The sequence below is a fragment of the Prionailurus viverrinus genome, chromosome F2 (genome assembly GCF_022837055.1).
Source record: "Prionailurus viverrinus isolate Anna chromosome F2, UM_Priviv_1.0, whole genome shotgun sequence".
Taxonomy (NCBI): Eukaryota; Metazoa; Chordata; class Mammalia; order Carnivora; family Felidae; genus Prionailurus; species Prionailurus viverrinus.
The window spans coordinates 67,846,393-67,859,116 of NC_062578.1; the positions used below are offsets into that span (position 1 = coordinate 67,846,393).

The window sequence follows — 12,724 nt, forward strand, 5'->3', positions numbered from 1 at the left end:
TACGAAGTCTAGGGAAGGGGTGTGAGGATTGAGGGCTTGAGATACCATTTTTGGTTTTCTAAAGGTGCCACGAATGAGATTTTAGGTGGTTGAAAGAAAACCTCGAAGCAGCACACACTCAAATAAGTATGATGGAGTTTGTGGGGTTCACGCAGGATTGGAGGTTTGGGGGTTGCAGTGAAAGGGTCCAGTCTGAAACTGTGACACCTATTTTGGAGGCAGTGTTCCAGCCTTGCTTCCTCTCCTGTGGCCTGGATTGTCACAGGGAAGGGGACAGCAGCACTCTTTCTATGTTGGAAGAAGCTTCTCTAAAAGCTAGAGCCATTTTTAGCATCATCAGCCAACCCACCTGCTTTTAGTTTGTGATAGCTCATTAGAACTGTGTTCACATAGTTCATCGATTGAGGCAACTCGTGTTCTCGGGGGTTCACGGCCGTGACAAAAAGAACGTTCTGTGGGTGTTCTGAGTAAGCCCAACCGGAGTCTCCGGGTGTCTCCTAACAGCTAAGACTTGCGACTGACTTTTAATAAGTCTTGAAATACCGTTTTTTGTTTTCTAGTGGTTCTTTATTTATAATGTAGGCTGAAGCAATTGTTACAAGGTAGAAGGGAGACACATTACACAATTGTTATTTATACAAGTTTAGAACAAAAAACTGCACAGGGAGAGGTCAACTCTCAGTACAAACTAGCAACTAAACCACAATAATTTACCTTGAGAAACGATTTCTTTATTTTTAGCTGTGACACTGCTTTTACAATATGCAAAAACACAAACAGAACTACCCAAGGTGTTTTGTCACATTCTTTCTACATTGAATTTGGCAACATTTTATATTAAATTTATTCAGATTATACTAACGTTTAAAAACTAAACACGTGAAAAGCTGTACCAAGGTACAGTCACATCCGTTTATTTCGAAGGTTTAAAATACCACTTTTATCTATTGTAATTACCTTGCAGTGATTTCTGCTTTTGCAAAAACCATCTCAAGCATCATATGCACAATGCATCAGCTACTTTTAGTCATCAAGATTGGTGGGCTAAACCACAGGCACTACTGTTGCTTATATTCTGTAGAAGGAGCTTGTTTTTCAAAGAAAAAAAAGCTTAAATAGTTTCTAATCATGCCTTTGCTTTAAAGCCGTAACATAAAATGCCCTTGAGCAATCACAGCAGTGTTAAATGTTAATATACAGAACAGTGACTATACAGGTACGTTACTCTCACATCCAATGCACTTATGTATTAAAGCATAAGATTATGTAATTGAAGATTAGAGCCAACAGAAACCTGCAGGGTCTGGGGGACCCACCAAGCTCCTGTTCGTTCGGAGGAACGGACCCAATTGCTTAAGGGACCTGCTTGGTTTTTTCAAACCCGGCTGTCTTCTCCAAACAAGATCCCTTTTAAACCTACAAATCTCTGTTGGCTTTAGGGAACGGGCATTAGAACAAATCGAACTTTCACTTAAAGTAAGAAAAGACATAAATCCATTCCAAAAACATTACCTAGAATACAAAAAAAGGGACAGTATAGTGGCCAGATTCCCAGTGACAATAAATAAATCCTCCTCTCTTCAATGTTTGGTATGATGCCAATTCACTGCCATTTGTTGAAAAGAAGATAAGAAAAACAAGCCCCCAGATTGGTAAACACATTGGCAAGTTGCTAGATTCCAAGCTGGTTACCCTTGTTAAATCCGCTCGAGTTTTTTCAAAATATTTGGGCTTTTCAACGCGCCCAGCCTGCTGGGCACAGTTAAGTAAAAGGCATTTATTTGCTATATCTAAGAATTCCCTGCTCTCATCATTTTAAAATGTTCTTCACATTTTTAAAACTGCCTTACCCTTTTTGGACGCATTTGGATCCCATGAAAGTGGGTACAAGAGACGAGTAACTGAAGTGGGGGGGTTCTAGGTCTAACCGGCGGCAGCAGCATGCACGGGATTGGAGGTGGGTGCTGTGCAGTCAAGAGGAATCGTGGGAGAAAGGAAGTCCTTAAACACCCTACAGAAACAGACACTGCAATCCAGTATGGCTTGTTGGATGCATTTACCATGAAGATACTAGAAATTCAACCTACAAGGCTACTCTTAAATGTTAACAGGATCGGCTATGTTGACAGTGTGCCCCTCCCACGGCCCTCCCCCCAATCCCAACAGAGTCTACCATTTCCAGATTCACTTCTCTCTGAATATTGCTCATCAATTGTTACTCCTGCTTTTCTCAGCCAGAACATACTACGTTTAAGTGAAGATTTTACCCCTTTATCCATTTTGTTTGTACATTAAAATAACTTGAATTTGCTTCTAAGCCAGACTACTAACAATGCATCTACAAAAGCTTGCAGGAAAAAGAAAAGAGAGAAAAGAAAAAGCGAAGTATAGTTATCCTTTTTTTCTGAAATTAACTACTTCGTGGTTCCCCTGCCCCGCCCACCCCCGCCCCATTATGCATTTAAAATTTTACAAAGACTTGTAAAAAAGTTAAATGGAATTTGGCACCTTCAGAAAAACCAAAAGGGAAACTAAGATTAAAATGTGCAGAAAGAAAACTGTCAATATTTACAAATTAAAAGATCAAAGTTATGTCAGTTACGTATGTTGCTTTTAATTCTTAGCTAAAGGTGTCGAGTACTTTCAAAAGAGCTGTATTCTGAGTTGCCTACAAAATCTTTTGTTTGATTACAGATTGGAATGGATCGAGACAAATTAGGTTTTATGAATTAAACAGTTCCTTCCCCACTGGCAGCATTTCTTGGGAGCCTAAGCGAGCCTACGAGAAGCGAGGGGCTGAGCGGTCGTTTGTGGTGGTCTTCTTCAGTTTCACGCCCCTTCGGATGGCGTTCAGCATGTCTTCCCCTTGCGGAGTATCTCTCGGGCTCAGGTCTGCAGCGTCACTCTCTGGAATCTGGCCTGGGGAAGCAGTGGCACTTGAGGGATCCCTTTCCTGGTCTTCGGCCTCGCTTTCTGGAATCGCCTGTCTGTGCTCCTCGGGGATACTGGGCTTCGGGCCTGGAAGAGGAGGGTTGACGGAGGCTTGGCCACTCCACATTGAGGAGGGCATGCTGGTGACACCCTGGGGGCCCTCACCCACAGAGGGCGACTCGGGGCTGTGCTCACCCCTCTCCTCTGGCCCATCCGGAGGTGCCGGCAGCACCCCGGGGAGGTCTGGGACGGTTGGGGTCTTGACAGGGATCACGGGTGTCTTGATGGGGATGGGACCGGCTCCGATGGTCCCCCGGCGGACAGAAGGCTTGGTGGAGGGGGTCCGTCGGATGGTTGCAACCCCTGGGGTGACCATAGCAGGTCCGAGGGTGGTGGGGAGGCCAGCAGTTGAGGCCGGGCGCTTGGCTTGGAACATCCGTCGGTAAGACTGGCTGATGTCACTGTTTCTCGGAATGGTGGATGATTTGTCAAACTCCTGCTGGTCTGCCTCCTGGTCACCGCTTACAGAGAAATAATCATAATCTGAAACTGATGACAGGGTTTGATTAGGAATCTCCAAGGCAGCAGCTTTGCTTTTTGATTCTTTTGTGCTAGAGGACAAAAGGCACGAGAGGCCAGGTGCTTTACCCACAGCCTCATCCCAAGCACCTCCCCCAATCTCCACACCGTCCTTAGAGGCCCCCAACGTCTGAGAACTGCCCCCCAACCCCGCCACCAGGCAGGGATCTTCATCCTGCTCCCGATGTAATCCTGGGCCCTAGAACGGGGCTGGACGTCACAGGCACACACGCGATCCTGTTGAGCGGTGAAGCATGCCCGAAGGCCGGGCCACATCAGGGCTACCCACCCAGCTGCTCTGGGAGGAATAAAGGAGGTGAGCGGGAAGAGGAAAGAAACTCCACAGACCCTCCAGCCCGGAATTTGACAAGAGAAACAACCCTTAGACAGACAATCGCAGGCCTTACTCTCTCATAAGGGACTCGCCGGGCGAAGGCTGGAAAAAGAACGGAGCTACTGGCAACGAGCCCCTGAAAACAGGTACAAAGACAGGCTCCGTCCGCGAGGTGTGCGTATGTGCTCTCAACACTGGGGTCACACGGCAGGCAGAAGCACACAGAGTGAACGCCTTTGAGTGGGTTTCTGAACAGCAGCACCACCGGCATCTGGGGCCAGGCGAGAGGTTTGTTGCGGGGACAGGGGGCCGTGCTGTGCATTACACGATGTTCAGCGGGCATCCCTGACCATCTACTAGATGTCAGCAGCACCCCCTCCATGGGTGGCAACCAAAAATGTCTCCGGACATTGCCCGATGTCCCCTGGACAGCAAAACGGCCTTTCACTGAGACCCACTTAGTCCTAGAAGTTCTGGCCAGTGGACCGCAAACACGTTTGCTCAACTCCCCCAGATGCGCCCTAGCCCCGGCCACCATCTTGCTGGCCTGCGTGTGCTGTGGTGAGGGAGGTGGGGTTAGCAGAAGAGTTGGCTGGAATAGGTGAAGAACTCGGGCCTTCAGAACTGAGGTTCAAGCTCCAGGGCTGCTCATTAATTGTTTGGGCGAGGTACTGAGCCTCGCTGTCCGACGCATAAAACGAGGGCGAGAATCCGTACTACCAGAAGCTTAAATGGGAAAAGAGAGCGCTTAGCACAAAGTGCTGCGACACAAATGACCCGATTGTCATTCGCAGCATCTGAGTTCCCCCTGGGAGCTATCCTGCACCCGGATGGTGAGACACGGGAGAAGCCGCAAAAGTCCGGTCACCGGACGTGGCAGCTCCCCGCTCACTACAGGTCAGCTCTCGCGAGCATGCCCAGAGGATGACAGTGGCTCTGAAGCGGGGCTGCTGGCCAGGGCTGACGCTGTGCTCATTCTTCTGCCTCGTCCCGGCAGGGAGGGCACCCCTTCTCCTCACCTGCCAATGCTCAGGAGGCCCACCTGGAAACCCCGGACCGCCTCGTACCTTGGGAGGGGATGGTGTCCTCAGAGCAGCACGGGGTGGTTGTCTGCGTGCTGTAGCCACTGGAGCACTGGAGCGAGTCCCGGCTGCTCCTCTGCGTGTCCAGCTGGAGGCCCCGCGACAGGGCCAGCGCCAGTTCCTCGCAAGCCTCCATCTCCTCACCGGGCTGCACGCGGTAGGAACGAGAGAGACACAGACAAGCCACAGGGGCCGTGAATGCCCTGTCCGGTGTCCCCAGAGCCTTTCCGCATACTCCTGCAAGTGGGAGCCTCCGTAGTGCTCCTATTCTGCTCCCGTGAACATCACCCATCTATGGGTCCTACCCGGGCTCTAGAAAGTTCTACCAGTCTGATGTCAAGACAAGGCTTTTCCCCGGGGGTGCAGGAAGTTCGGGGTTGGGGCGGGGGGAACAGGGCTCAGGTCCTTCCAGCTGCAAGGCTGACTCGGCCCCCTGCTGCCGGCCAGGTCTAGAGGGCAGAGAATAAAAGCGTCACCCTGGTGGCAGCTGACACGGTCATGCTCCGTGGTCTCTGAGCTTCCTCAGCAGCTGTAGGCGCACCACCCGCAGCAGTGGGTCCTCCTCCATTGGGGTCCGGCTCCCGCTTCTCCTTGCGGCGCTGTAGGGTGTTCACCAGGGGCTGATCATAAGGTCCTGGCTTGGCCCAGTCCTAAGTAGAACAAGAGTGGTCAAGCACCAGGGCCTCGGCCTCCATGTGGAGGGCCGCAGAACCCTCCGGACAGCTGCCCGCAGACGGCAGCTGGCCCCGGCAGGGGAAGCTCAGGCTAGGACAGGCCAGCAGGCCCTTCTGTGTCCTCAGCCGGCTCGAAAAGAAGGCAGTGGAAAATCCTTTGGGGGCCCCCCGGGTGCCTCCCCTTTCCTCATATCTGCCCAAAGATGAAAAGCCCTCAACAACCAGGCAGGTGGGTACCTGTGGGAGACTCAGCCACCTAACGGCTGACCAACTGTCTAAGGTGTCCGAAGGCACCAGCCAGTGGAGACCCAATCCCCAGGGACAGCGCCCCCCACTTCTGATGTCTGAAGGAACCCTCTCTCCCCCAGCAGCCCAAATGTCTTCACTTGAGTGAAGTGGCCACCAGGAGGCACTAAAGGAATTCAGCCTCGCTCGGAGGCTGAACCTCCACTTCCTGGATACTGCGCCCCCCCAGCAAGGGCCCTCAGGATGTGCCCTCTGAGGCCCTCACACAGGAAAGGCAGGCCTCTGGGGTCAGCAGGAAGACCCTGAGGAGCCTGAGGGGTCCACACTACCTGTGAGGGGTTAAGCCAAGACCTGCTCTAGATGCCACAGCCTAGGCTAACCTGCGATTCAAATTCGGGGCACCTCCTTGTAGGATATCCTCCTGGCATCAATTGGACTCGCTAGGAAATAATTTTAAAACTTTGCTTTTATATTAAAGCAAACATGTTTTAATATAAAACAAATGAGACTAAAACTAAAGTCTGCATTCACATTGAAGATAAAACATGATGATAAGCCAAAAACATAGTTTGGATTATGGTTCCGTTACCATGGCCCAATAAGGGACTCCAGGGACAAGTCTGAGGCACCTGGCAGAGAAGGGCAGTCCCTCCCAGCCCCTGGTAACAGTGACACCCTGCGGTGGCCCCAACAGTGTAGAACTGCCTGCCGGCCCTGCAAGGCCATGTGTGGCATCACCGTCTAACCACCTGTAACTGGGCCGAATGAATGTTTCCGAAAGGGAGCCTCTCCCAGCTCCGCTCCACGTGGACATTTCTATCTCAGATCTGCCTGCTGCTTTTTGGTTCTTCCCAGTGGGAATTTTCTTAGGGAGAGGTGTTATATGGGGAGGAAGGCAGAGTGTGGAAGGAAGGGGCGAGGGGGGGGAGGGGGTCAGGATGAGGACCGTGGGACAGAAGAGGGGGGAGCACAGAGCCATGAGGGGGGAGGAGGGAAAGAGAGTGGGGGGAGAGACACAAACCTTCCAGCTAGGGATCTGAGATGACGGGAACATGCCGGGCCCAATGGTGTAATAATGAGCGTAGTCTGGAAGGTGGACAGAGGTGACCCGAGGGAGCAGGCGGGAGGCAGGCAGGCAATGAGGGGAAAGGCTTGCCCCCACGGGCCCCACATGGGACTCACTTGGCAAACTACAGTGAGAAAACCCGTTAGACAACTGGAAACAAAACAAACAAAAAAAGGGGGGGGGAAGGAAAATAAAATTAATATAACAGGATGAGTGTGGAGGTACAAGATGGCATTGACATTCAAGGGAGGAGGGAGACCTGAGTATTTATAAATAAAACAAGCGGCGGGCCCCGCTGCTCCTGGATGATCCGTGGTGCCAGAGGAAGGGCCACGGGGCAAAGAACCCACACTGGACGGCAAGCAGTGTTCAGTCAAGCAAATAATTTATCTACACTTTAGAGTAGTGTGGAAATTGATCGGTGTCCTTAATGTTTTGGCGTTCTCAATGGTTTTGGATGATTTATAACCAATGGAGCTTAATTTCACGGTGATACTGATTTGTTCATCTCATTATGCAAATTTAAAACATTCTCAAGCAACAACTGAAAACTGTTCATTCCGGGTTTCTGAAATCGTCACACTGTTCAGGAGCAGAATCCAAATCGGGGTGACGGGGGAGGAGGGGTTGGCGAACTAAAAGGAAGAAAAGCACACGGCCTCTGATGCAGCGAGAGGTCCTTCTCCGATGGTACCACAACAAGGAGGCCACGGTGGGTGGGGTACTTGGGAGGGGGAGGGGGGACAGATGAGCGCACGACACTTCTGAGAAGGAGCCTTCCACCTCCGAGCTCCCCATACCCCTTCCTCTCCCTCAGGACACTGCAAGGTCATGGCCCAGGAGCCGGGCACCCTTTCAAGAAAAAGCCCTCAGCCTTGTCCCTCTCTCTGTCCCCAAAAGGGACTGCTCCTGGGAGGCATTTTGTAGATTTTGAGTTTCAAGGTCCTGGTGGTGACAGTGACGGTAGGTGGGGGGCAGGGGAGGAGGGGTTGGCCACGGTGGCCGGGGCCCAGCCGGTCACCTTCTCTGTGGACGCCCAGGCGCCCATGGTGGAGCCTGAGCTGACTGAGGTGGGCGAGCTGCACTCGCTCACGGACTGGCAGGTTTCGGAGGCTTCAGAGGAGGCCGAGCTGGACGAGTTCTGCAGCAGGGAGGGACCACATGCCACCAAAAGTAACAGGAAATCAAAACAAGAAGATGGGGTGGGGAAGTGCACGCACAGAGAGAGAGACAGACATATACACAGAAGAGGGAAGGATGAGAGAAGCAGAGGGTTAGGGTTATTTTTTTCCCTTTGCCAAAGCTGCACCCACACAGAGGTTTTCAAGCCCTCGAAAAGCAGCATGAGACACCTGCCAGATGGTCAGCCCCCCAGGACCCTGATGTGTGTGTGTCTAGTGTGTGCCTGGCACTGGTCGGTGAGACTCCCCGTGTTCCTTTGGGCATTTCTTCTCATGCCACACGTCGAGGTCCCAGGGGAGGCCTGCCTTTGCTATCTCTCAGGTGCACAGGCATACTTAGTGCCTGAGGACTGACCCCCTCCACCACCACCACCCAGCTTGGGCTTCTACTCCATACCTCTCCAGTCCCCAGCCTCTCCCTGTGTCACATGCAGCCTCTGCACCCATGCAGGGTGGTTTCCAGCCATGAAGCTGCATCTTCACAGGGCAGGTTTTTAGGTTTCTCTGCCTGGGAAATGATTTTGAGGTTTGGCCAGTGAGGCCTTGAGATCAGTGCAATGTTTCCAGAGGCCATCTAGGGAGGGACGGAGCATCTGGAGAGATCTGGGGCATTACAGAAAGGAGGTCTGACTTGGGACAACATGTCCTTGTGCCGATCTTTATTTCACCTCCAGTCTTGCCAGTCGCCTGGTGTCAGCCGGGGTACGTGCCCCCAGCTCAGTCTCCTGGCATTCGGCTTGGGCAGGGACCATGCCCGTGGGCTCACCATTATGTCTCAACTTTCTAGTCCTGTACTGGCACGTGACAGGTGCTCAAAACTACTGAATGGATGAGTGATGAAGACCATCTCTTTCAATGTAAACTTCCATTATAAGCACCAAGACAGTGCTTCGGGCACACCCAGATATTTAAGTTCTGTTCGCTGCTAACTCCAATCTCCGGCTCATCCTTTTGTTTAAATAAGCCCAACCCTACCGGGGTCTACTCTTACTTCCTCAAAGTGTTCCTGAATTCACTGCCAAGGAGGCCAGATTCACGTTTCTGTCATGTTCATGTCCACCTCCTTCACAGCCAAAGAAAGAAAGGTTCCAGCAAAGGGACAGAGCTATAGCTCTCCATCCTGCAAGCAGCAAGGCTCCGAGAAGACACTCCAATGCATGGGGCCCCACAGAACCAAAGCAAGGACACGCTACCCACTGGACGCCCTGATGGCTCCTCAAGCTCAGAGTCTGGTTGGTGGTTCCGGAGCCAAAGTTTGAGGGTTTGTATTTAAGTTACGATTCTGTCACTTCTCAGTTGAGGAGCCACAACCTTAATCTAAAACTCCAATTTCTTTCATTTTTGGCATAGGGATCACTAATACCTAACAGAGGAAGAGAAAATGAAATTTTCTATGTGTCCATCTATGTATGTAGCACTTAATCAAGTGTACAGAGAGGCCAGTTATCACTATAATTTACTAGGGCTGTTCATTTTGGTCCCTCTAATTCAAGTATGTTCAACTTGAAAAAAAGAACCAATAAACCATTCCAGGACTGCAGGTTCCTATTTCTTTTGGCTTCTGTTCATTTTTCCTAAAGGACCTCTTGCCTCCATGGAATGAACAGCTCTAGGACGAGACCCTCACAACAGACATAGTCCCACTCCTGGGCACAAGTGGATTGAGGTTAAATTTGAAAAGGGCACAGTGGAGGAAAATGGGAGAATTCTTAACATATTTCATCACTTGGCATTGGTTGAGACCCATGTGACCGAGTATAGAAATGAAGGGCTCCTTCCCCTTAGAGATGTGTGTGCCCTTCCTCATCCTAAATAAAGGTAACATTTTAGGAGACTGGATCCTCTGGCCTATGTGATTTGTACAATTTCCTTGACTTCCCCTCCACCTTACAATTATAAGCAGCTGTAATGCCTTTTTTTTTTTGTAAAAATAGAATTCTGTTTTAAATTTTGCAGCATCCCTGAGCCTATTAAAACTACCCTAGAGTACCCTAGAGTTGCTAGCCAAGCAACTTGGGCACCAGCTTTCAGATTTAAGTAAATCCCACATGCCAACTTCTGCTTCCCTCGACATTACTGGAGGCAGAAACGCTCACTTCAGCCTGATCCACACACAGTCTTTGTCAGGGAGGCTGCAGCACGTGGCCTCTCTTTTTTTAGAAAGGAGTGTCAGCACACAATACTATGTTAATTTGTCAGTTGATTAAAAACACACACAGAATTAGGCTGCACATCAGAATAGCCTTGGAAGAAATTGCAAATTCCTGTTTTCCTTTCAACCGTTCATGCTCTGCTTTCAAGACACACAGGTATGGTTTAGCTCTGCCACATGGCGGGGGACAGGCAGGTGACGCCTTTCGGACCAAGCCAAAGCGCCCCAGCTAGGACAAGCACATTAAAACTCAAAGTCGTGGCTCTTGGCCCAGAATGTCTCTGTTTGAAATGAAGTCTCTCTGCCACAAAGACAGAGAGAGGCCACAGTCTCCTGGGACAGCTGAAAAATGCCAGAGGGACCACTGAGCTGAGAACCTCTGGGTTCACCGACGTCAGACACATCAGGCAAGGAACCTTCTGGCTTAAATTCCCAAAATACTTCAGCTGCTTTCTCTACATGAAGTGTTCCCCAAAACATGAGGGACACCTCATGGCTGAGACAGAACAGAAAGGACTCTGGACTGCTTGCCAGAAACCCTTGTCCCAGGTCCCCAACCTGCAGGTCAGATAATTGTGCAGCTTGGGTAAGTCACATCTCTGAGCCTCTGTGTCCACAACAAAACAGGGATAACAATGCTGCACAGATAGCAGACGTAGCATGTCCTAGGGTGGTGCCGGGGACACTGTAGTCAGTGACTGTGAAGCCAACTGGATACCTGGATACAAGAAAAGCACGCGACCTTCTAAGTCCAAAGGATCTTGGGCCAAAGCTGGGTCAGCCTCCGAACACACAGCGGGCACTGAGCCACATGCTCCCGGCAGATGGCACTGTGGGGCACCCTGGATGGCGCCTGCTGTTGTGCTGCTTATTACTAAGCAGGAAGCCAGACCCCTGGCACTCAGAGAAAGAGGACGGAGAGGGTAGCACAGGAAGGGCGTCACAATACCCTGTCCAGCCCCTGCCTCCTGCTCCAGCTGGAACCACGGGCTGGGCTGGGTCTGGCGCCACTTGACCCAACTGGGGCCGGAAGATTCCCCGCCGTCCCCTCTCCCGGGAGCAGAATGCCAACAGAATTACCTGCAAGGGCTCTAAGGATTCATTCTCATCCTCACACCAATTGCTAAAAGGAACTGGAGAGGGCCAAGGAAGGTTTCCAAGGCACCGTTCAAGGACAGAATCTCCGCCATTCAGAGAGAAGCAGCCGTGCCGGCGGAAAAGGTGCCACCATCGCACGCATGTCCGTTAATTAAGCAGCATGCGAAGCCGGGCACTTACAGGGATGCCGGAGGATGGCCAAACTTCCTTGAGTCCGTCTACTTACCTGAGAGGACTCCCCAAACCAATGTGGCGACTTGACCATCACCACCATGGAGACAGGCTTCAAACCCAACTTATGGTTCTCACCCTTTGGGGAAAGGACACATCTAAAGATGAGAAATCAATCCAGAGGTTTCTTGCGTCGAGAGGACAGGGGTCTGCCTGAACCAACGTCTTTCTTCGCATCCGGCCAGTGACGGTGGTCCAGGCACCACAGCCACTGCTGGAGCCAAGGGCACCCTTACCTGGTTGGGGGCCTCTGGCGGCATGGGGGACGGTGACTTGGACTGGAAGGCGTCCTGCGAAATGAATCCTGAGTCGTGGGAGGACACGCTGGACAGGCGGACGGGCGCCTGCTGGGCCAGGTTGGAGCTGCGGTAGCGGTAGTGTGAGCTGGGGGAGTGAGTGTGAGAGCCGCTGGAGCGCGAGTCACTGCTGTTGACGCTGTTCAGGCTGCTGTGGGGGCGGAGGGAACGCGGGCGTGCAAGGTTAAGGGGCAGGGATAGGGGAAGGGGGGAAACAGAAGACAACGGAACAGGGGAGGGGGGAGAACATAATATAATCAGCTGGGTACCACGGAGAGCTGGGCAAACGGTAAAACGTGTTTCCAAAACACCAAGTCATTAAGCTAGTAAACAAAAGGTTTGTATCATGTGAGCAAGCGGGGAGAAAAGTGGGAGTTGTCAAAAAGCAGGTCCGCCAAGACTCACTTCTCTGATGGTACGATGAGGTGTCCCTGGCACGGAGGCCCAGGATTCTGAAGAGTCAAGTGCTACCCAATTAATTCAGCTGGGTCATCTACCACCAAAGCTAGAGACCTAACATCTGTGGCAGGAAAAGAGACGGGGCTGATCTTATCTGCTCATCTGCTTGCAGAATCTCATGACCACGGAGCGAAACCCAGTAAGGCTTCAGTATCATCTGGTTAGTATATTCAAGGCTCTCCCTTAGATGCACCATCTGGGTCCAGGAAACCAAGGTCCACCCGGACAACCATCACTTTGGGAGTGCAGGTGCCACGGGGCCCCTCAAGGAGACTTCATCCTCGACGAGCCTGGTTCAAGACCGTCATAAAGAACACAGGCAAATCAACTCTGTGTGTTCATGTCAGCGTGTTTTACCTCTTCTTACCAGAGTCGATGCTTGAATGAATGGCTTT

General features: G+C 51.4%; 1 protein-coding gene across 6 annotated transcripts in view; it reads right to left on the reverse strand.

Moving 5' to 3' along the window:
• The window catches only part of MTSS1 (MTSS I-BAR domain containing 1), a 180,105-nt gene that overhangs the window by 12,437 nt on the left and 154,944 nt on the right, over window positions 1-12,724 (reverse strand). For 2 of the 6 annotated variants that reach the window (XM_047842087.1, XM_047842088.1), the window contains 5 exons: window positions 11,811-12,021; window positions 6,868-7,062; window positions 5,403-5,576; window positions 4,912-5,074; window positions 546-3,480 (listed from right to left, as the gene is read on the reverse strand). In XM_047842087.1, coding sequence (XP_047698043.1) covers window positions 2,780-3,480; window positions 4,912-5,074; window positions 5,403-5,576; window positions 6,868-7,062; window positions 11,811-12,021 — 1,444 coding nt within the window. In that variant the 3' untranslated portion in view covers window positions 546-2,779. Of the gene's footprint in view, window positions 1-545; window positions 3,481-4,911; window positions 5,075-5,402; window positions 5,577-6,867; window positions 7,063-7,933; window positions 8,054-11,810; window positions 12,022-12,724 lie in introns of those variants that run through there. The other 4 variants (XM_047842090.1, XM_047842089.1, XR_007148522.1 and 1 more) reach the window with 4 other exon arrangements.